The 21,750-nt window shown below is 52.0% G+C and overlaps 1 protein-coding gene across 2 annotated transcripts in view; it reads left to right on the top strand.

The window, feature by feature from the left end:
• Positions 1-3,269, top strand: part of UBE2D2 (ubiquitin conjugating enzyme E2 D2) — a 29,876-nt gene extending 26,607 nt beyond the window's left edge. For both annotated transcript variants that reach the window (XM_074916416.1, XM_074916417.1), the window contains exons 6-7: positions 754-847; positions 2,660-3,269. In XM_074916416.1, coding sequence (XP_074772517.1) covers positions 754-847; positions 2,660-2,705 — 140 coding nt within the window. In that variant the 3' untranslated portion in view covers positions 2,706-3,269. The remainder of the gene's footprint in view (positions 1-753; positions 848-2,659) is intronic.
• The last annotated feature ends 18,481 nt before the right edge of the window (positions 3,270-21,750 follow it).

Raw genomic sequence — 21,750 nt, 5'->3', positions numbered from 1 at the left:
TTTGGTGTGAACGTAGGAATGTGCACGTGCTATTTGTAGCTTTGCAGGCAGTCTCCTGACTCCTTATATGGCTAAAGGTTGATGCTGTGCCCAGCGGCATCATTTGAGCGGGATGTGGCTTCTGGGATATATACAGTATATATTTACAGTGAAACTTTGAAGTTCAAGGCTTTGTGGTTGGTACAAGTGCAGGTGATTCATTTTGTGTACTATTCTACAATTAATCTCAACCTTCCTTATGCTCAGAAAATAATTGGATAAAGCCTCTTAATTCTCTGCATTTTTTTTAAACAGTACTTGAGGAGCTGTGAGCAGTTCTTACTTCATCTCATTTGGACCTGTCTGACTTTCAGTGCTTCAGCAAGTCATTAACAGTGAGGTTGTCTGGTTTAGGGAAAAGCTGAATTTCAAGTCTAAAAGCAAGGATGTTTTCTGGGAAAGGTTTTAGGTATGGTTTCAGATAGAACACTTCTGCCTTGGAGCTTAAGGCTGTAGTGAAATACAGCTATTCAGGAGGCTATTCACTGTGATATTTAAAAACTTGTGGTCATGCGAAGTTATGTAGTTAAATGGTAAGGATTTTGGTTCAAAATCACTTGGCTGAAGTATGTGGGATTACTGCTCCTTGGCCTTTTTAAAAAAATTAATGCTAATACTAATGGCTAGAAGGGAAGCAAGTGTGTGGGCTGACTTCTACAGGTGTCTTCAGATACACTTAAACTCTAATGCAGTGTCTTTTTTTTCTCTCCCTAGTACTTTTGTCCATCTGTTCTCTGTTGTGTGATCCCAATCCAGATGATCCTTTAGTGCCTGAGATTGCACGGATCTACAAAACAGATAGAGAAAAGTGAGTATGGAAGCCAAAACAATGTGTAACATTCTTGACAGAGCAGAATCCACACTTAAATAGCAAAGGGGAACTGAAAGCATGTGCTTCTTGGAAAAGAGTGTGAACTTTGATTTGCCTTTTTCACTTCAACTGTGGTCTTTTCAGAGTTGTTTTTTTTTTCCTGGGATCTGTAGCTCTGCTAGTTTAGCAGCACTGCACTGTTGTAGGAAAAAGGTACATACGCCAGTAGAAGTGAGGGATGTAGAGGTCTCATTCCCCACAATGGTCATACGTTAGTTTTGTAGCTGTTAATTACCAGTTTGCTTGTTTTAATGAAAATGTGAACAATGCAAATCTGTTTAATGTGGAGCTCTAAGTTGAATGTGACCAGCTTTTAAGAGCCTTCACTGCCTGCTTTAATTCTACATAACCAGCAGAGGGAGAACAAGTTACTCTAGTGGGAGAATATTTCCATGCTGGCTATTGGTGGTGGAATTATACAAGCGAATAAGAACAATACCCTGTTTCATCTTCATTTGACAACACAGGGGAAAAACAAGTGGTGAAGAGGTGGGATGAGAGGACTCCAGGCTTCTATGAAGTAAACAGCAAGAATGGAGAGAACTCTAGCACTAATGAGCACTTTAAAAACAACAGCTTAACGACTGTTGTAAACACTTTTCTACCTCACTGTTCCCTTCCAGATCTGATCAGTAGTGTTAATTTCTGAAGCTACGTGGTCACCTGAGAACAAGATAGGAAGGAAAAATAATCTACAAACATACTCTACTACATACTTGAGAAGCAGTGTTAGAAAAGTTCAGGCATCCTGCGAGAGCAACAGTATGTATTTTGAGACACAGCTAACAGTGACTGACTGCACTTAATGTATGCAGGACTTTTTCCTATTTCCAAAAATAGGGAAATTAATTTTGTGCTTAAACATAACTGGACTTTCTTCTTGAGTAGTCTCTGAACAGCAATGTGAAGGTGAGAGCACTTGTCATGAGTGGATTGTCAGATTCTTTAAGCTAAAGAACACTGTCTACAGACTGAATTCTAGCACAAGAACCTAGTTGTACATAACTAGGAAACTCTTTGCTGTGTCTTGTTCTTATTTTACAGAATTTGTAGAAAAAACATAACTTGCCTTCTCTTGTTAGAAATAAGCTTTTAGCAGTACTGTTAATCACAAGAACTGCTTTGTTTTACATAAGTATTCTGAGCTTCCTCTAGCAGCAGCTCTGGCTATGAAGGGTGTTTGGGTGCAGAAGCTACAGGCTTGTGAAACGGAGCATATTGTGACCAGAATAAAAAAATCTGGTGGACAAATTGTCATGTCCTGATAGTCATCAAAACAGTCAAATGCAATGTGTAGCAAGAAACAAGCCTGTCAGGGTTTGGCAGCCTGGTAGATACCAGCTATTAGGCTTAACTTTCTAAGGGAAGAAGAGGTGAGAGGGGCACACTTTTTTTTATTCAGAATGTCAGAATTCAAAACCTGCAGTAATAGTTTTCCATGTAGCAGTTGGGGGCTGGTGGAGGCACAGGAAAAGACCTCCTGAAAATCCTTTCCCCTCAGCCCTGTTTTGTGGCTTGAGTCACAAAGATTTCATATTCCTGTTGTAAACATGACTAGTTATTTCTTTTCCATGAAGTACTGTGGGCTTGTTTCCTCTGTTTGCCTAGTATTTCAGTTTGCTTTTAAATTTTACAAATTCATGATAGTGCTGGAGAGAATGTGAGTTCATGCCATGTGTAGACTAAACTGCTGGAGTTGAAAGACTGTTCAGATGCTATGTTAAGTAAATCCTCTTTTTATACATACAGGTACAACAGAATAGCTCGGGAATGGACTCAGAAGTATGCGATGTAATTAAAGAAATTATTGGATAACCTCTACAAATAAAGATAGGGGAACTCTGAAAGAGAAAGTCCTTTTGATTTCCATTTGACTGCTTTCTATGAGCCCACGCCTCATCTTCCCCTGTGCACATGTTTACCTGATACAGCAGTGCTGCGTGTTGTACATACTTGGAACAACAAAATAGAAATACTGTATTTCCCCGTACCAACATTGACTCCTAGCAGAGAAGTGTGTGTGTGAAAAGCTGGTTCTTCAGTCATAACTTTGAGCCTAAAAGCATTCCTTGTTGATTTAAATGGGGTAATAAAATGTGAATGGGAGAGTTATGGTGGATTTCATATTTCTAGGGACAGTGCTGATCCGTGAAGGATTTTAAGTGGAATCCTTTTAAACTCATAAGTTATGAAAAGCAAGATGAAGAACTTGAAGCTGTTTCTGTATTCATTTTATTCTGAAGGACCTACACCTTAGGTAAATGTTATGACCAATGAGATAAACTGTACCCACATCCTGTGTTTAAGGTCTAAGTTTAACCGGTCAACATTAAATGGATTGGAGCTATTAGTGCATCAAGTGATGTTGATTTGTTTCAACTCTCTCCCTTCCTTCATACTTCTTTGGGTTTGTATGTGGTTTCTCAGTTAATACATAGCTAATAGCTCTTACTTTTCTTAAGTTTTTTAACTGCTTAGGTCTTTCTGGATGTAAGGGTAAAAATCCATTTGACAGAACTTGTGTATATTTAAAGACCCAACTGCTCCCCTGGAGCTTGTACGTTCAAGAATGATTAATCTGTGTAATAAACTGATTACTACAGTCATTACATATAACTTTGTGTGAATAGGCTTTTAATTTTAAGAGCAGTTTGTTACAGGCTAAAACTAATGGTGGATTTCTCTAAAACTTTTGCATTCACGAATGGTTGCATTTGGAAGTCAGGAAGCAGTTTGGTTTGCATCACACAAGGCTGTGCACCTGAACAAGACAAACATAAGCTTAAGCACTTACATGAAATCAAGATGTGTAGTGTGCCAGGAACTTGACTGTTAAACCAAATAAGCAGTTTACTAAATGAGAATCTGAGTGACATTTTACAAAGCCTAATGGTATTATTCCCACTTGCATGGGACCTAACACAATACATATGTACTGTAGGTAAGTGAAACCTTATGTAACTAAAATAATGGATGTAAAAGGGTAAAAAAACAACCTATTACCAAACACATCAGCACAAACTTTCATAAAATGTAGCTTTTACATAATTACTTTGCACTAAACATTTGCAAATGTTCATACAGTTTTAAATTGTACTTGTATGTGTCTTTTTTTGAACAAAGTCTTCACTTGAATCTAGTGAAAAATGTAGTTTGAAACTTTTCTTTGTATACAAGTGTATTTGCCAGCATCTTTGGTGTGACAATAGGTGAGTCTGCAAGATTATCTCCTCTTAGTAGAATTGTAAACAAAGCCATCGACTGAAGGAGAGGCTGTGGCCTCCAGCTCTCCAGCCACAGGGGTCTGTCCCATCCATTTTCAAATGCATCTTTACACTCTTGCACAAATGAGGAATAAATGTCCACTGCTTTTGGTCTAACTCTGTTCCACTTGTCTCATCTCTCAATGTCCTTGTGTACTCACTGCTGGATGTAAATGTTGGCAGTGTTTCTTGGAGCCCTCTTGCAGCAAGCTGTAGGTGAAACAAAGATCTGTGTGCGTCTCCCGCAGGCGTGAAGACAGCTGCTCTAGCAAGGTGACGCTGCGCTGTGGGGACGGAGCAGCTCTAAAGCTTCGCCCAAATAATGGAGCACATGAGCACGTTTCCTGGTGGAGTGACAACGTAGGGGTGATGGCTGCAGGGGAGGGGAGCAACGCAGTGTACAGGGTTCTGAACCTGGCTACTGGCTCATCTTGTGCAATGCCACAAGGGGTTGAGAAAGCAGTATGTGAGCTGTCACTAGTCCTGGATAAAAACTTGTTGCATTGTCAAAACTAGAGTGTAAGCTAGTGGCTGCTAGCGTACCTTGGGTTTGTGTTAACCTGTAACTGTGCCTGGACTTACCTCTTACTAACTGTTCACACGCAGGGACTAACGACTGACTGAGGCAGAGAACACACATCAGCAATGGTGGAGTCGTCCTCTGTGCTTTTGCAGTGGGGTCACCAGATACTTTGATAAGTACAGGGAGGGTGGGTTGGATTGGTTGCAAACCTTGCAGCAAGCTCTTTTTGGGGGATTCCTCTTGACTGCTTTACAAGTGAACCACCCAAAAAAATCACTTGTGGTGGGTTTGGCTGGGTTTTGGCATTGGCAGTTACTGGGAGAGATCAGGGGCCTGTGTAGGAGAGAAAGCAAAGGGAACAGTAAGAAGTGGAAGTTGAGGAGGATGGTTTCCATTTTTGGTGGGGCAGGAGTCACGTGTGCTAGGTGATGGGAGAGTAATGGAGCCATACATGAGTTGAAAGCGTCCTGAATTTTGTAACAACATCACCTTAGAGACTGTATTAGCATTTCTGCCTGTGTTGGGATGATTGTCTCGTGCTTGCAGTGCAGTGTTTAAACAGATCTGACTTTCTTGCTGATGGCATGACAAAAGTTGTGGTATAGTAAAAGCAAGTTCGGTGATCCTGAAGTAGGGAGTACATATGCTGTCCCTCATGTGGGTTAACCATTTGTCGTTGAGGGTTGTACTGTGAACTAGATAAATGAGCCTTTTTTTTCTAGAATTTGACTTAAAACCTGATCCAGCTTGTAGTGTGTGTTGGGACTAGAAACTTGCTCTTTTGAAACTGTATTGTGAATGTTCCAGTGTAAAACTGCACAAGAAGCCAGGGGCCTTGGTTGTTGCCTTTCTGGTAACTGATCTTGTAACATCATGAACTTTTTTTGTCCAGGTACTTTTTTTTTTTTTACTTGATTTAGTATTAAGTTACTTTGCATAGCTTGCTTTGTGCTGGGACTTCTGTGGATGTAGATTGTACATGCCATTTCCCTTTTTTCCTGTTATGTACTAAGCAAAAATAAATGCTGGGCTGCTTAGATTCCTCCAGCTCTGGCAGAGCTGTAAAGCTGAAACACTGGATGCATTGCTTGTGTTCATCAGTGCCCATCCGCTGTAACAGAGTGAACCAGAGGACAATCAGCTCCAAGTTCAGTGAGCTGTACAGCGTGTCTGTGTGCTAGGACTACTGCCTCCGCGCAGCTGGCACTGTGTGACACTGCATATACCTGCTATAGTGTGTTGCCTGCAAATGGAGTTTTCAGGGTCTGTTTCTGTACATGTGCTGTGCTTGCATATGAGAGAACATGATCCAATATATTTCAGGAACTCTTCTAGATTAGTACTCAGCGTGCAGAAGTTGGCAGTTAGCTCAAGCGTTTCCATGACTTAAGAGTCCAACATCCATGGTCTCAACAGCCTAGGATGGAGCTGATTCTGGGCAGTACTGGAGACCTGACTACTGTGCTTGAAATATCTAGTTTGTCTTTTGGTAGCATGTGCTGCTGCATTTCTTTCATAGCTTTTTGGCACTGCAAGAGTGATGTTTTGTTCTGGTTTTTCTTTTTGGTGTTATTACCTTACTTATACCAATGCTTTCAATTAAGCTGCATACTGAAGTGTCTATGGACTTGTCTGTTCAGTCTGCACACATCGAATGTTGTAGAAAACCCAGCGGACTCAGTTGGATGTGATCTTGTGTCCCTAGCATGTTCAGTAAAGGAAACTCTGAACTGTCCCTTGTCACTGCGGGTGGTGGCTTCCTAGCTTTTGGTAGCTGCAGCTGCTGACAAATGCCTGGCTGCATTTTTTGACAGTCATCCTCTTGTTATGCACAGCAGAGAAACGGCTCTAGAGCTGTTTGTGTTCCTGGTTCTGATGGATGGTAGATCAGAATCCTAAAGGAAGGACGATAAGTGCTTTGCCCAGGTAAAGATGGATTTCCCTGAGCAGCTTTTGCTTTGGGAGACCATGGCATCAGACCTGAGCATGTGGGAGGTGCGGAAGAAAGCTAGTGCTTAAAGCAGTTTAAAACTTACTCATGTGTCACTTTGCTCTGAAGAACCGGGATAACATCACTGAACTGCTCAGCACTTCCACTCCAGATGGAGGAGCCCTTGGGCTTAGGCCCCAGGCATGCATGGTTGCCCAGGCAGAGCTTGGAAGCCATCTCCTGCAAGAATAAAAGCCCCATGGTATATGTGAGTAGAAGGAAGGCTGTCCTCTTAAACTTTGGAGCAGTTTCGCTCTCATCCCTTTAGCATTAGAGAAGCCCACCTCTGTCTCCCACAGATAGCTAGAAAAGCATTTAATTCCCCCCCTAGTTACTGTTTCCTTCCTTTCCTTGGCTCCTTTGTGTAGACTTAGAGCAAGTCTGTGATCAAAGTTGGAATTCTTAGTTGTTTGGGGGTTTAGCAGAAGCGGTTTCCTACAGGGAGTGCACAGTGACAAGAAATGTGTTGAGGGCACCTGATGGAAGGTTAGAAGCAGGAAAAACTGCTGTCCAGCTTTCTGGATGTGTGGAGACCAACCCCTGCATGAATAACAGTGATCAGAAGCGTTGGGAGGGCTTCCCACAGCCATTGCCTCGCTGCCCCTGCGCTCACCTGGAAGTGTGTGTGACTAGATCTATGCTGACACTGCTTGTACTGTTGTAATGTGTTGCATTTTGATCACCATTAAATAATTCCCTTAAACTTACTGTGGCTTGATTGCTTTTTTGCTTTACCTCTGCCTTTTATCCAATTTTTTTTTGGCTCATTTTCTTTCCTGTTGTGGCTAGTCTCTCCCTCCTCCCCAGTTACCCAGTCTGCACTGTCCTCTGCTCAGCTGTTTCCAGTTGCCTTTGTCTTGTGTTTCTTGTTTTTACCTTTGTGCAAAGCCTGGCTTGCTCTCTGAACATGGGCAGTACTTTGGACAATGTTGAGTAGCCTTGGTGGTGGTTTGCCTACTTCTTGACAGAAATGCCTGTGCTCTCACCAAGCCCAGAGCTGTCCTTGTCGGAAGCTGTGATTTGGTAGCAAGCTGCTGCTAACACCTGTGTCCTTGACTCTGGGCTCACTTAGTTCTGTAAAGCTGGGATAATCTGGCACAAAAGCAAAAGGCATGCGTGGCATTGGAGGAAACCACAGCTATCTTGACTGTTCAGGGGTTCCCACAACTTGTGACTTACCTTGTGGCTTACTCTTCCTCCCATTTGACATCCACGGGTTTTTGTTGTGTTTCTGCCTCTCAGCTGCCACCCCCCTTTCCTTCCCTGTGTGAGAATGTTTAGTTTTTATTGTCATATAGTTAGGTCAAAGCATCTCAGGGTGAGCAGATGAATTTACAATTCTTGCCCTTTCATGAATGAATGTATTCATAATGAATACTCTTCTTATGGAGAAATCTGAGTTGCTTGGTGAGAGATTTATCAGTGAGTTTATCTTGGCGAGTTGCTCGGCTCTGTACACTTCTTCCTTGCCCCCATCTCTTAGGAACAGTTGGCATCAGTGGAAGCTCTTGCTGGTCTTTTGCTTCTTGTCGATGGTAGCTGGGTCCACAGAGCCTGCAGAACAGATTCAGGATGAAATTGCAAAGGTTTGGGTTGAAGGACCCAAGTCATGGGGTTTAGATGCAACTTGGCCTTTTGAATAAGCTGGCAACTCGGGTTTGTTTGGTCACTGCATGTGCACTAGTGTTGGTTCTCAGGCTCTTCACTGCCTTCCTATGTAAGAAATAATGTTTGTTGGCACTGGAAGTCCAGCTAAACCCTATTCTTTCTCCAACAGTCACCAAAATAAAGGATCTGTGTGGGCAGACAGGAACAGGATGGGCAGCTGTGATGCTTGACCTGTACTCACTTCCAGCTGAAGAGCTTCCTGAGGGGAACTGTGGGTTCTGTAACCTCTCTGGTTGTCTTGAATAGACTCCTGTGAATGTGTCCCTTCTGTCCTTATGTTTGTGTAATCTCTTGTTTATCTGATCTTGTCAGTGTGAAGTAGTTTAGTGGTACTGGTGATGATGGTAGGATTTGGGGGAAGCAGGGTGGCTTGTGGATGGGAACAGTCAGAGGCAACTTGGATGACTTGGAATAGCATCAGTGGTAAGAGCTGATATTAAAACAGAGCTGCTGTTAAACTTCTACCCTAGAAAACTCTTCGATGCCTGTGATAAAGTATTTTTTCTGAACTGAAGGTAAACACTGAGGAAGCAGCTTCCAAATCCTGATGGAGGGCAGCCAGTGCTGTGGTGCACCTGCCCTGATCTGAGAGCTTACTTTGCTTCACCTTTTTTGGTCTTGACAAGAGAGAATTTACAGTCTGCAAAGACTGAAAACTTTGTACAGCTTTTTTTTGCTGGTCTTGGACATTTTTTTTTTTTCAGAAGACAACCTAGTTTGGGGGTTTTGGGGGGAGGTTTTTGTTTGTTTATTTGGGTTTGTGTTTTTTAAATATTGAGTTATGTGACATCCTTTATAAGCTGGTACTGACCCAACAGACCAAGGGGAGCTGTGGACCTGTGTACTCTCAGGCTGTTATTACAACATCAACACATAAAGCATCATGTCAGAGTTGTTGAGGAATACTGACCTGCCCCTGAAAGCAAAGTTTTGGAAGGGAGTATGAAGCAGAGTAACCAGGACCACATTACAGAGACCAAAGTCTTAAACTTGAACCAGCTGATGGAGTGAGGGAGGGTGGCAGGGTGCTGAGCTGTGGTGCCAGCAGTCTGGCTACAGGCATGGTCTTCTGTGTTGTGTTGCAGGGGTCTGCCCGTTGTCCCAGCACTGGCTGCTGGGGAGCGTAAGCTCTTCCAAGTGTGGTTTCCAAGTTCCTCGAATAGGAAATAAGTGTCCTGAAGCCACTAACACTGTGCCTGTAATTTCCCTCTGATCATATGCGGTCCCTGTGTCCAGCTGAAGCGTTGTGGTCCTGCCCTTACGCAGCCCCAGCTGCTGAAGGTGGCTCAGGGGACAACTCCAGCTACTGCATGCAGCATTTTGCTCTTGGTGTGGAGGAATTGGGGCTGATAAGGCTGTGGGGAAAGCAACAAACCAGTGTTAGGCCACTGCAGCTGGTGGCAAGATGGGAAAAAGTGCCAATGATGGTGTTCTAGATGGAGGGAAAGCATTCATTTCTTGGTCTGATAGAGCAAAGGCGAACATGAAAATGCTGTTGCAGAGGTTTCTGACCCCCTTTCCATAAGCAAAGCAGGTGTTTTGTATCTAAATCCTTTCCCTGCTCACCTCTTGAGGCACCCTCAGTAGTTGTGTTCTTGGGAGATTTTATAGCCCTGCCTTGTGTCTGTTCTTGAGCCAGCTTTTAGCAAGTCTTAATAAAATTTTCATATAGCTTGGCAGTGTGATTTTTTTTAATTTTTTTTTTTTTTCCTTGACCTAGAGCTTTGTGAGTCAACACAGTGACACTGTCAGTGGCTGTTTGTGGGGTCTGTGTATTGCCAGTTCAACATGGGATTCGGTAATTCCATATTTCTGCAGGATGTCATGCATGTCCCTCAGTGCTTGGGATCAGCCCCATGAAATCCAGCAGTTGTGAGTCATGTTGAACACTTGAATAACTAGACAGAGCTTCAAAAAAAAGCCATCACTGTACCTTGCGGCTTAGCCTTGGCTGTTGTATGGTTTCCTGATGTTGACCTGCCTCCTGCTCACTGAGGGATCCGATCTGCTTTCCTGTTAATTCTGTGCATGGCTTCCTTGATTTGCCCCCCTCCCCCCCCCCCCCCCCCCCCCCTTTTGCTTTTAATCCCACTCGGCTGACACCTTGCAGGATAACGGCTCAGATTTTCAGGAGAACAGATGGAATTGAGCAGAGCAGTCGGTGAAGGTGCGCAAGTGGGGTGATGCAGGATGGTGTTGTGTCAGCCTGCTCCTGGATGTACTCGGACTGTTTGCTGTAACTAAGCAGGTTCAAGTGGCACCTCAGCTGTGGAGATAAAGGTTGCATGCACAACCCCAACATGGCACCTCGGTCCCTGCTGAGCTGTCAGCAGCCTCTGCTGTGTGTTGATCTCGCTGATTTAGTGACTGGGATTGACCCTAATGGATTTATCACTTTTATAAAGCTCTGTATAAGTCTTTTCTTGTTGTAACCCTAAATATCAACATAAAGTACTTGGTGTTTCAGCTTGCAATCCCCTCTTGGAAAATGCTGCTGAAAAAGCTGTAGGAACTACTCTAAATTCATGCTGGATGCTTCATTGGAGAATAAGCTTTTGTCACAAGCGGATTTTACTGGGTTAGTTGTAAGTTGACTGTTCAAATGCTGCAGTCTGAGATGGCATGAAACAGGTAAGCATAGATGCTCTCCATTTAAATGCTAAAATCTTTCCTCAAGTGAAATCTTGCCTTGGTCAACTCACAAATGACATGTTGGTCTCTGTAAGGCACCCCAAGGAAAACCATGCTCCTTGTCCAGAGGCTGACCTGTAAGACTTGGCGGGTGTCAGTGCCTCCCCCAGAGAAGAGGTGACCTTGGCTGGGTGTCGGGGAGCAGATGGAGCAGACCTGGGAGCTCCTCGCGCCAGCAGTGCCTCGAGCCTGGGGCTAAGGGCACGTGCCCTGCGTGGAGATGATGTGGGACGTGCCTCAGGGAGGTGTCGGCGAGGCCCCGCTGGTGCAAAGCTCAAGGGTCTTCACTGTGGGACCTGGACCTCCCCTGCTTTGACCGGTTCCTGTTCCACAGCAGTGATGTGCTCCTGCCCCACCGGTGTCTCGCATTGCCTTGCCACCAACTGCATGAAACTGTTACTCCTTCAGGCTGCTCCGCCCCATTATGTCCTTTTTATTGCTCTCTCTTTTCTCCTAGCAGACTTGACTTCTGCTGGGCTGTGTTTGTCCCAGATGTCTCCTCATCCAAGCCCTTGGCTGGGTAATGGCAACAATCTGGGCTGGCTGAGTGGTGAATGGAAACCTGAGGCCATTGCTCGGGCTGTAGCTGACGGAGCCCCTCTGTGTGCAGGGGGAAGGTGTGGGAGCAGTGGCAGCGGCATGGGGAGGTCTCACTTTGCTTTTGCTGTGGGCTTGAAGACCAGCTCTGAGCTAGGCGCTGAGGGTGAAATTCCTGCCTCTGCCTGGACACTGCCCCCAGGTCCTTCCTAGGAAGTGAGTGCTGAATATCTGCTGTGACTGTGCTGCAGGGATGTTTGGGGGGGCTCAGGAAAGGGACCCAGCCCTTGGGTGATCTAGCCTGACGGTGGGGGAGCCTGGCCCTTGCCTCCCCACCACAGTTCAGCTTCACATGCGGAAGGGCAGTCAGCAAGAGCTGTGGGACCATTTTCCCTGTGTAGGTCAGCATAGAATTGGAGTGGTGGGGAGCTGGAAGACTCTTGGGGCTGTCCAGCCACTGAGGGAGAATCTGCTTGTACAACTGCTGTAAAAACTGCTTGGTGTTTCTAGGTTTGGGACTGGGTTTTTTTACTAGCTCTACCTTTCGGCCTCTGCCTATGACTTTTTGCAGTTTTGTTTGCTGGGAGAAGAGCTGGAGCTGGACATGAGACCAGGAGTCCTCAAACCTCTCAGGGTAAATAGAGGATCTGCTGAATTCATGCCCCTTGCTTGGAGCCTAAGCCAAATCTTCCCCTGAAACAAAATGTTCCAGACTGAGCCTTCACACAAGGGAAGAAAGTCAACCCAGAAACTCCTTCCAAAGAGAAACCATCCTTTCTCCCTAAGGCTGCCTGTCTCTGTGTGCTCCTGGAGGCTCAAGAGCTTCTTCAGGAAGGACCAAGAACTGGCCCATCTGCTCCCCATGGCCTGCGAGGTCTAGGGGCCTGAGATGGAGCTGGTGCTGCGTTTGAGTTGCTTGGCGGGCTGGAGCAGGGGTTGCACAAACCCCTGCCCTGTGCTGGCCTTGGAGCTCACAGCCCCCTTCAGCTCCCTCAGCCCCTGGCCGGGCAGGAGTGTCACATCCTTGCTGCTTGGGTGGGATGCTGGGCAGCTCTTTGCAGGCAGCTGCCTGCAGTCAGGAGGGTAGGGATGCAGGGATGGGGTGTACTGGGTGTCTGTCATACCTTCACCAAGGGCTCCAGGAAGGCTGCGAGTGCCAGGGGGTCACAGGGCACAAGTTATCCCCACAACTGCACTGCTGGGGAAGCATGGATGTGGGGAGGGGCATGAGAAACAGCTTCAGCCCCACAGGGAAGGGGCTTGTATCACTTGGGTGTGATTTATCGGCCCAGATTTGGACTTCCTGGCTGTGAGTGGAGCTGGGCACAAGGGGACTCCCACGTCTGCAGATGCTGGGCGGTGAGAACAAGGGGAGGGTGGCTGGGGGAGAGCAGCGTGACCTGGCTGGGGACCTGCCACCCCACTGGTGAGCCCACTGCATCGCTTACTGTGGGTGAAAAAAAGTAGGGCTGGAAAAAAAATGGGCCCCCAGCAGGGCCAAAAATAGAAAATCCCGCAGCCGTAGAAGGGGGATATCGCCCTCCCCGCTCCTTCCCCTCGACAGCGGGACCCCGCTGCTGTCCCTCCCGGCCGCGGCTCCGCTCCGCCGCGCTGCCAGGGGATGGCAGCAAAGGCCCGGGGATGGCAGCGCTGCCGCTCCCGCTGCCTCGCCGCGGGGGTGCGGGCCCCCCCCCTCCGCAGCCCCGGGCTGTCAGCGGGGCAGGGCACCACAGAAACCCCTTTTCTTCAGGAAGCTGCTATTATTAGTAGTTTTATTATTAGCTATTATCATTATTTATTATTATTGCAAACTGCAAGCTTCACCGCCCCCAGATGAGCAGATGCGCTCTGCGATGCTCCAGTGCCCCAAATCCTCCCCCACGTGTCTTGCGGGGATGGGGAGGGCTCCTCCGGCCGCTGTGGCTGCTCAGCAGCTCCTGGGAACCCCGCTGAGCAGTGCAGAGGACATGGGCCACCCCCTTACTGCAGCCCTCTTCTGCAGAGCCAAGGCCAGGACGGGGGATGCTGAACCTGTCCATCATCCCCCTGTATCTGGCAGGAGCACCCCCCGCCCTGCCACCCCCCTCCTGTCAGCAGCCACCCCAGCAGCCTGGTGCCGAGGAGTGGCCCAGGTGGACCCGTTCCAGCCATCTGCTGCGGCCGCTGCTGGCAGGAGGCACCTCGGGGCCCCGCAATGCAAGGCTGGGGTGCAGCCAGGGGTGGGTGCGTCCTCCTGGGGCCCTCGCACCTCTGCTGAAGGGCTGCTGGCTCCTGGCACAGGGGGTGGCCCGACTCCAGCTGCCCCACAGCCGGGCTCCAGCTCAGGGCACCCCATGGCGCCAGCTCCCCCCGGCCTGGCTTGCTCTGTGTCCTGCCATCTTGTGCCTGTGAATAATTCACCGCCTCTGTCCCCGTTGTTTCCTTGCAGGTATTTATAGCCTGTGATCACGTCTCCTTGGAGGCAGCTTGCTTCGCGGCGGTGTAAATTTAGCTCCCGCCGTCTCTCACATGTCATGCCCTCCAGTCCTTGCAGGAGCCCTTCCATGTGGCTCCTTGCTGGAGGGTGCTGGAGCCCCCCTGTCCCCCCTCTGCTGCTGCTGCAGCCCCATTGCTACCCCCTATGGCTGCCTGCTGCCCCCCCGGGCCCATGGGCAGTGGTCCTGGGGTGTGTTGGGGAGATGCTGGGCCGTGCCATGCCGTGCCATGCATCCTCCTCTTGGCTGCCCAGCCCCGGACGCCAGGGCAGCTCAGCTTGCCTCCGGCAGCTGCACGGGGCCGCCGAGCTGTTCAGCTGCTGCGGCACGGGGGATGCTTTGAAATTCCTGGGCTGCCATCTGTGCTATGCAAATCCCCCAATCTGACGGCTGTGTGTGGACCCGCTTCCGGACCCAGTGACGGGAGCTGTTATTATCTCGCTCCTCCTCCCTTCCAGCACCCAGCGGCAGATTTGGAGCAGCAGAAACAACACCCTTCCCGGCAGAAAGAAGCCTGGCATCCTCTGACAAAAGGCCTTTGCTCTGCCTGAGCTGGGCTGCAGAATCAGGAGGGAATGGGTCTGCTGCGGGGGCTCGGGGCTGTGCTGCTGGGCCACCGGTCCCCTCGAGTCCCCAGGGTGCTGGGTCTGGGTGCCAGCAGTGCGGTAGCCCATGAGCACCCGTCCCCTCCAAGCAGGAGATACGAAGCCAGGGCCGGGGGTGAGGGGCAGCAGGCTCAGTGCCCGGGGATGGAGCTGGGCGCGTGGCTGCGTGGCTCGGCTGTGCTGCCCACGGGCGGGCTCTGAGGATGGTGAGGGGGGTGTGAGTGCTGAGGCCTGCTCAGCCGGTGGGACAGGGACAGGCTCCCCAGGCTGACGGGGGCAGCGGGGTACCCAGCACCAGGAACTGGGCAGGAGGCAAGTGCAGCCCCAGGAGCCGCACGGATGTCCAGGGCATGGGGTGAGCTGTTCCCACACCACTCCCTGCTCCTCCACCCCCCAGGGACCCTGTCTCCAGCCTAGGGTCTGCGTGAACCACACACAGACACAAAAAACCCATAACAAAGCACTGTCCCCCTGCTCCTTTCCCCACCGTGGAGCTGACAGCTGACGTGCAAATACCTCAGCGAGCTGCCCCGGCTTTCCCCCAAGCACACTCTGCGGTGTCCGGAGGGCGAGGCTGTACCCAAGGGCGCTGAGATGGCAGTGAGGGGCCACCTTCCCCAGCACAGCCCCCCGCTACGTGCTCCTCAAATGCCGGGCCGGTGGGAAGGCGACAGTTCCCCTGCCCGGGGTTGGAGCGGCAGCGGCCCCCCGGGGTGCTGAGGGAAGCGGGGGGCAGGTTTGCCAGCTCCGAGCTGGAAGGTAATTAATGAGCATCCTGCGCTGCTCCCCGCTGTGCCTCCGGCCCCGCAGGGACCCCTCGGCCGGCAGCGCGCATACCGCCTGCTCCTGCCGGCGCTGGGGGCCGGGGGACCTGGCGGCACGGGGCCTCGTTAATATTTTAGGAGCTCTTTTGTCCGCAGGGGATGGGGAGGCTCGCTCGCAATCGCCTTTCATCTCTGTGAGGCCTCAGCGCGGGCTCAGCCTCTTATCTGCCGCCTCCTAGCTGCTTTGCTACAGCCAGCTTGTTATGGGGAATTTTTTTTTTTTTTTTTTTTTTTTTGGACAGGGCTGGGAAAAAAGCCTGGCTGCTCCTGGCCAAAGGGCATCCGCCAGCCACGCCAGCGGCAGCTGCTGGAGCATCCCTGCACGCCTTCTGCCTGCCTGCTGCCGCCCCTCAGCCTCCTGCTTCTGGGCTGGAGCCCCTGCCCAGGCCGGGCTCTGCCAAGGGGCCGGGGCTGGATGTGGCCCCTGTGACCCCGGGGAGAGCTCTGAGGTGACTGCTGAGTGTGGGCACACGGGGGTTCGCGTGGTGGCAGGAGTGGCGGTTTGGGGGGCAGGGGGGGATGTGCTTTGCCTGCCAGGTCCCTGGCCACGCGTGAAGCTGGGGTGGCTGTGTCCCTAGGGCTGTGTCAGCAGGTGCATCCCTGTCCCCCGGGGGGGATGCCAAGTGTGGCTGTGAAACACCAGCCCTGGCGCTTCCTGGCCAGCTGGGATGGGGCAGATCCAAGGGGCAGAGCTGTGTTGGTGCGAGGAGGAAGAGGGTGATGAAGGAGCAAGTGGCTGGAGGGGGAAACAGAGGCTGAGCTGTATTTCTGCTCCCCCCAGAGTGGAGGGTGCCCTAGAAACAGGTCCAGCTCAGCCCTGGGATTCTTTCCAGCCATGCTCCATGGATGGTCCACCCTTGGTCCTCTCCTTGGTCCCCTTGCTGGCTCCGCCGATGCCTGGCTGTCCCCATCTCCCACACTTGCAGGCCCAGCCCCACCTTGGGTTCTGCAGCCACCGTTGCTTGTGGTGCCCTTTCCTCAGTGCTGGTCCCAGATCACTGAGATGTGGACTGCTCGGGATCCTTGCTTGGGTTCCCTAAGTGACCCACACACACACATGGGCTCTGCTGGGGCCAGTGTGGCATTTCTCTTGTTGACTCTGTCCATTGTCTGACCCCTGTATCACAGAGGAACAATGCACCAGGACTCAGCTTGCCCTGGAAGAAACCCAACCCCTGTGCCTGGCCTTCTTCAAGTGTGGGGAACAGCCCTGGCAAAGACATGATGTGCCTGCCCACATCTCTGCCCCACTAGAGCGGAATCCATTTTCCCAAGCAAGAACCTGGGTCCCAGGAGATCTGGGTGAAGGCCTTCAGGGGACTTTCCCAGCTGTGTCCTGCCAGGGCTGATGGCTTCTTCCCATGGGAAGGTCATTCACCATCACCCAGTGATGCACACCGGGGTTCAAAGCTCCTCCGTCCCACACCAGCACCAGCTGCAGACACACCGCTGGGGACTGCTGCCATCCCCTGGGGAAGTGGGTATCCCTCCTGGTGCTGCCACCACCGCTTTGTCACCCCAGCTGGCAGGCCAGGCTCAGTGACCACAGGGACGGCTGGCGCCTGCGCTCAGGAAGGCGGTGAGCTCACGGGTTTAATTTTCTCAAGGCTTCGTTCAGCTCTGACATGTGATCCTTGTTACAGGAAGGACGCTGCAAACGCGTTGTCCCCCGGGGCTGGCTGGCTCGACCTTGTGGGAAGAGGTAAGAGCACATCACGGCTTTTCCGCCCCACTGGTGGTGCTTCCAACAGCAATTTAATATCTCTCTGATAACCCAGGACGAGTTTCAGACACTGTTAAAAAAAAAAAAAAAAAAAGAGACAAAAGTACATGTCCGCGGCTGGTCCCGCACCGCTGCTGGTTGGTGCTGCCCATCACCAGACCCTGGCCTGTCCTTGTCCCCTGGCAGGGAGCAGGTTCCCCCAACCGGGGACCCAGTGCCCTCCCAGGGCGGTGAGTGGGACCACGGAGGCTCCTGGTGTGGGGGCAGCCACCGCTGGTCTCTGTGCCCAGTGGAGCGGGAATGGCCACCAGCCCCATCTAGGACAAGGTAGGGGGCAGCTCCAGACCCACCCCATGGCAAAGCTGCCATTGCTCCCCCTGACATACCAGCCATCCCCATGTGATCCCACCCAGCCCTCACCCTGGAACAGATGCACGGGGGCTTTCCCCAACCCTGAGGCAGCCGCAGGGAAAGGGCTGGGATGCTCCCACTGGCTTTGCACAGTGCTGGGCACAGCCACCAACATCGCCGGTGGACCCACACAGGCAGCAGGGACGGCACTTCCCTTTGGATGAAGCAGGACTGGAGATGGGCTCTCCCTTTAGGCCTGGCTCTCCAGGCTGGTCTGGCCATGCACATCTCCACACCCGGGTCTCTGATCATGGCTCCGCAGGCTCAGTCCCCCAGGCTCGGCTTGCTGAGCTCAGTTCTCCAGACTCAGTTTCCCAGGCTCCTTTCCTTGGGCTCAGCTCTGCAGGCTTGGTTTCTTGGGCTTGGCTTGTGAGACATGGCTCTCTAAGCTTGACTCCCAGGGTACAGCTCTGCAGGCTTGGCTCTCCAGGCATGGCTTGCTGGAGGTGGCTCTCTAGGCTTGGGTCCCAGGATACAGTTCTCCAGGCTTGGCCCTGTGGGCTCAGCTCCCCAGGCAGGGCTTGCTGGAGGTGGCTCTCCAGTCTCAGCTCTCCACTTGCTGGAGGTATCACCCCAGGCTTGACGCCTCTGTAGCAGTTCCTGGGCTCGGGGCTGGGCTCCTCGGCCAGGCCGGTGCCAGCAGAGGGCCTCCCTTACCAAACAGAGCGCCGCGCCACTGTGAAATTATAAAACACATTATCTATTTGGCAAAACTTTGTGCAAAGACCAGGAAATGGGCTGGAGTTCATTCTCCTCCAGAAGATCGGAGACAACGTGTCCCCCCCGCTTCTTTTTCTAATGCCAGCACTCGAGATGCATTAAAGCCGCGGGAGTGTTCATCATTAAAATGGCAATTGCGAAGCGAGGCAATAAATTTAACATCATAAAAGGCACTGGGAGGGTCTCGCTCATCTGTTGCTCTTCAAAGAAAAGTGTTAGTTGCTTCCGACAAAAAAAATTGGGAAGAAACAGGTGAGAGGGAAAGGGGTGGCAGCCCTCCCTGGCTGCTGGAACGCTGCGGGGGAGCTGGTGGTGGGGCTTTGGCCAGGGAGACGTGACCTTTTGGGCTGCCCATCCTGGGCTGGGGCTGCTGGAGGAGGGAGAGTGCGGGCTGTGACTCTTTGCAGGTGATGGAAAAGCGTGGCTGTACCTCCTGGCAGCTCCCCCCACCAGGGTTTTCCTCCCCAGGTCTGTGCATCTCTGTGACCATCTCCCCTTCTGCTGCCTGGGGTGGCTCTGTCCCCTCCCAGGTCGCTCAGCAGCAAGAGGGAATCTGAAAATCCCAGCGGGCAGGATGAAAATCAGGCAGGGACCCCCGCTCTTCCCTTAACTGCTGCGGCGCCGGTGGGTCCCCCTGGCCAGTGGAGCTGCCCTGGGCTGGGACCACCCGGCTCCTGCCGCCAGCACCCGCCGCGCCGGCCCTTGCCGATAGCCATCTCCCAACGCCAGGCTCCGGCAGCCGGCGTCTGCTGGCAGAATTAGCCGTCGTATTGGAACCGTTTGCTAAATAATTCAGGAGATTTCTCCTTTTTTTTTTTTTTTTTTTGAGAAAGCTGTTTTCATTTCTTTTTTTTCCCTTAAGGTCGTAGTATTTTCCAAACTGGGTTTCAAGCAGGGAGGGGGGGGCATGGACACGCTCAGGCAATACCGCCATGTGTTTACAGCTCAGCTCCCGGCGTTATTTAGGGATTGTAAAACCACGGCAGCTCGCTCGCTCCCCCTCTCTCGCCGCAGCCAATTTTTTTCCTCCATGCGGCTCTCATTGCAGCGGCAAAGGTCAACCCTGCTCCTTTGAAAGCAGCACCCCCCCCTCCGTTATCAGATTTAGGAATCCTAGGGGGAGGCCTAAGCTGAAATGCAGGCAGAGCCAGCTGGCTGTGGCCCGGCAAGCAGGGGTGCAGGGTGCTGGCCCGGGTGGGAGAGTGAGAAGGAAGGATGGAGGTGGCTGTTACAGGAGGCGGAGGGTGGTGGGATGAGCCCCCATGCCTGGGGAGCGTGGGGGGGCAGCGGGGCTGGGAGGGCCGACAGCAGCGAGCGCGTGAATAATGGGGGTGAAGATAATGTAGCTGATTAGAGGCGGCTCTTGCGAGGAGGCGCTGAGCCGGTCTTAGGGCGGGGGTTATGCTGTGAGGATAAAGATCTCTGTCAGGGTGAAGTGAGTGTGGCTCTGGTGGGGGTGCGAGGTGCCTGGGTGAGCCCTGTGTCGGAGGGATGGGGGATGTGGTGAGTCCTATAGAAGAGGGTTGGGGGTCATGGTGATGGGATGAGCCCCATGGAAGAGGTTTGGGGGTGCTGCAGCCATGAGATGAGCCCCACAGAAGAGGGTTAGGAGTCACAGCAGCAGGGTGAGCTCCATGGAAGAGGGCTGGGGGTTGTGGCAGAAGGGCAAGCCCATGTCAGAGGGATGGGGGTCACAGTGATGGGATGAGCCCCATGGCAGAGGGATGGGGGTCAAAGTGATGGGATGAGCCCCATGGCAGAGGGATGGGGGTCACAGTGATGGGATGAGCCCCATGGCAGAGGGATGGGGGTCAAAGTGATGGGATGAGCCCCATGGCAGAGGGATGGGGGTCACAGTGATGGGATGAGCCCCATGGCAGAGGGATGGGGGTCACAGTGGGTGATTAGGGTCCATGGCGAAGAGACAGGGATGATGGCAGTGGGCTGGGTGCAAGTGGTCCCCTGGGGTGTTCTGCTCTGGGGGCAGGGTAGGAGCCCTGCCTGTGACTGGTCAGCTGAGGAGCACCCCCAGCCCACCGACCCCCAAGCTGGGCAGCCAAGGGGCACCTCGGCGTGGCTGGGCATGGGGAAGGCTCCCCATGGGGGCACAGCTATCGATGATGTCATCAGGGGATGGCAGAGCAGTGGCTTCAGGGGGTCGCTGGAGAGAGGGGACAAGGCAGGAGGAAGAAGAGGAAGGGGTGAGGGAAGAGCTCAGGGCGTGGGGCAGGACCCAGGTGTGGGGCAAAGCCCGGATGCAGGGCAGGAGGTCCTGGCAGTGCTGCAGGCAGCTGGCAGCCCTGGTGCCAGTCGCTCCCCCAGAGCCATTCCCTGCTAGCCTTGTCCTAGCCCAGGCACTGCTCACGCCTTCAAACTTTGCCAGCGGATGGTTTTTAATTAAAACCAGAAGATGTTGCTCTGCGCCCCGGCCCTTCAGGGATGACCACTGCTCACATCCTCCCTCTTTGGTCTTCCTGGCTGCACAGCTTGACGCAGGGAGATGAAAGTCCCCCCCTGCCAAAAAAGCCCCAGAAAAAAGGCAATCGTAAAATCATGCTGCCGAGACGTCCCCAGCTGAGGGTCCAGAGAGGTGCTGGCTACCATGAGCTGTGGCCAGAGCTGAGCAGCAGCCTGGGGAGCGGGACCGACGCCTTCAGCCCTTCTAAAAATAACAGCTCAGAGCGCGGCGAGTGCCGGGCGCCTAACTGGAACCAGCTTTCCAAACTCCCAGCTGGAAGCAGCTTTCAAAGCCTACACCAGCCTTTCTGGGAAAGAGCAATTAAAAATAGAGAAGGACTGAAAGCGCCGTCCCTGCTGCCCGTCCTGCCCCTGCCCGGGGAGCACACGGAGAGATGGGTTTGGAGAGCAGGTGTTTCCCCTTGCTCGGCTTAGAAAGACCATCCAGGCCTGGAGTGTGGCGATGGGAGTGTATGCAGGGGGTTCAGCCTCCTCGATCCCTGGAGAAGGAGGGCAGCGGGGCTTGAGTCCCCCCAGGGAGAGCTGCTGGGGCTATTCCAGCATTTTCCCCAGCTGTCTTGCCAGCATGCGAGCTGGGGCTTGCATGCAACTGAGGCCGCATCCAGGCTGGAGCTCAGAAGGGCAAAGGCCAGGCTGTCCCTGGGGGGTGGTTGGCTAGAGCAACATCCTGCAGCCCCCCTCCAGCCAGCCAGGGCGGAAGGATGGCTCTGGGGCCAGGTGGGGGGCTCTGAGCAACCCACATGGGCTCCAGCCCATCCACCCACACGGGCTGCAGCCCATCCTTTGGGGCTCAGCCCCACCACTCTGGCAAGTGCCCATGGGTGGGATGGGTGCTGAACCCCTGCCCACGGAGATGACCCCTTGCAGATTTCACCAGCGGCACCTGTCCCATGGCCTGTGCAAACTCGTCACCTCTTTGGTTAACCCCCTGTT

The sequence above is a fragment of the Athene noctua genome, chromosome 12 (genome assembly GCF_965140245.1).
Source record: "Athene noctua chromosome 12, bAthNoc1.hap1.1, whole genome shotgun sequence".
NCBI classification, from domain to species: domain Eukaryota; kingdom Metazoa; phylum Chordata; class Aves; order Strigiformes; family Strigidae; genus Athene; species Athene noctua.
This window is presented reverse-complemented; position numbering and strand designations above follow the sequence as displayed.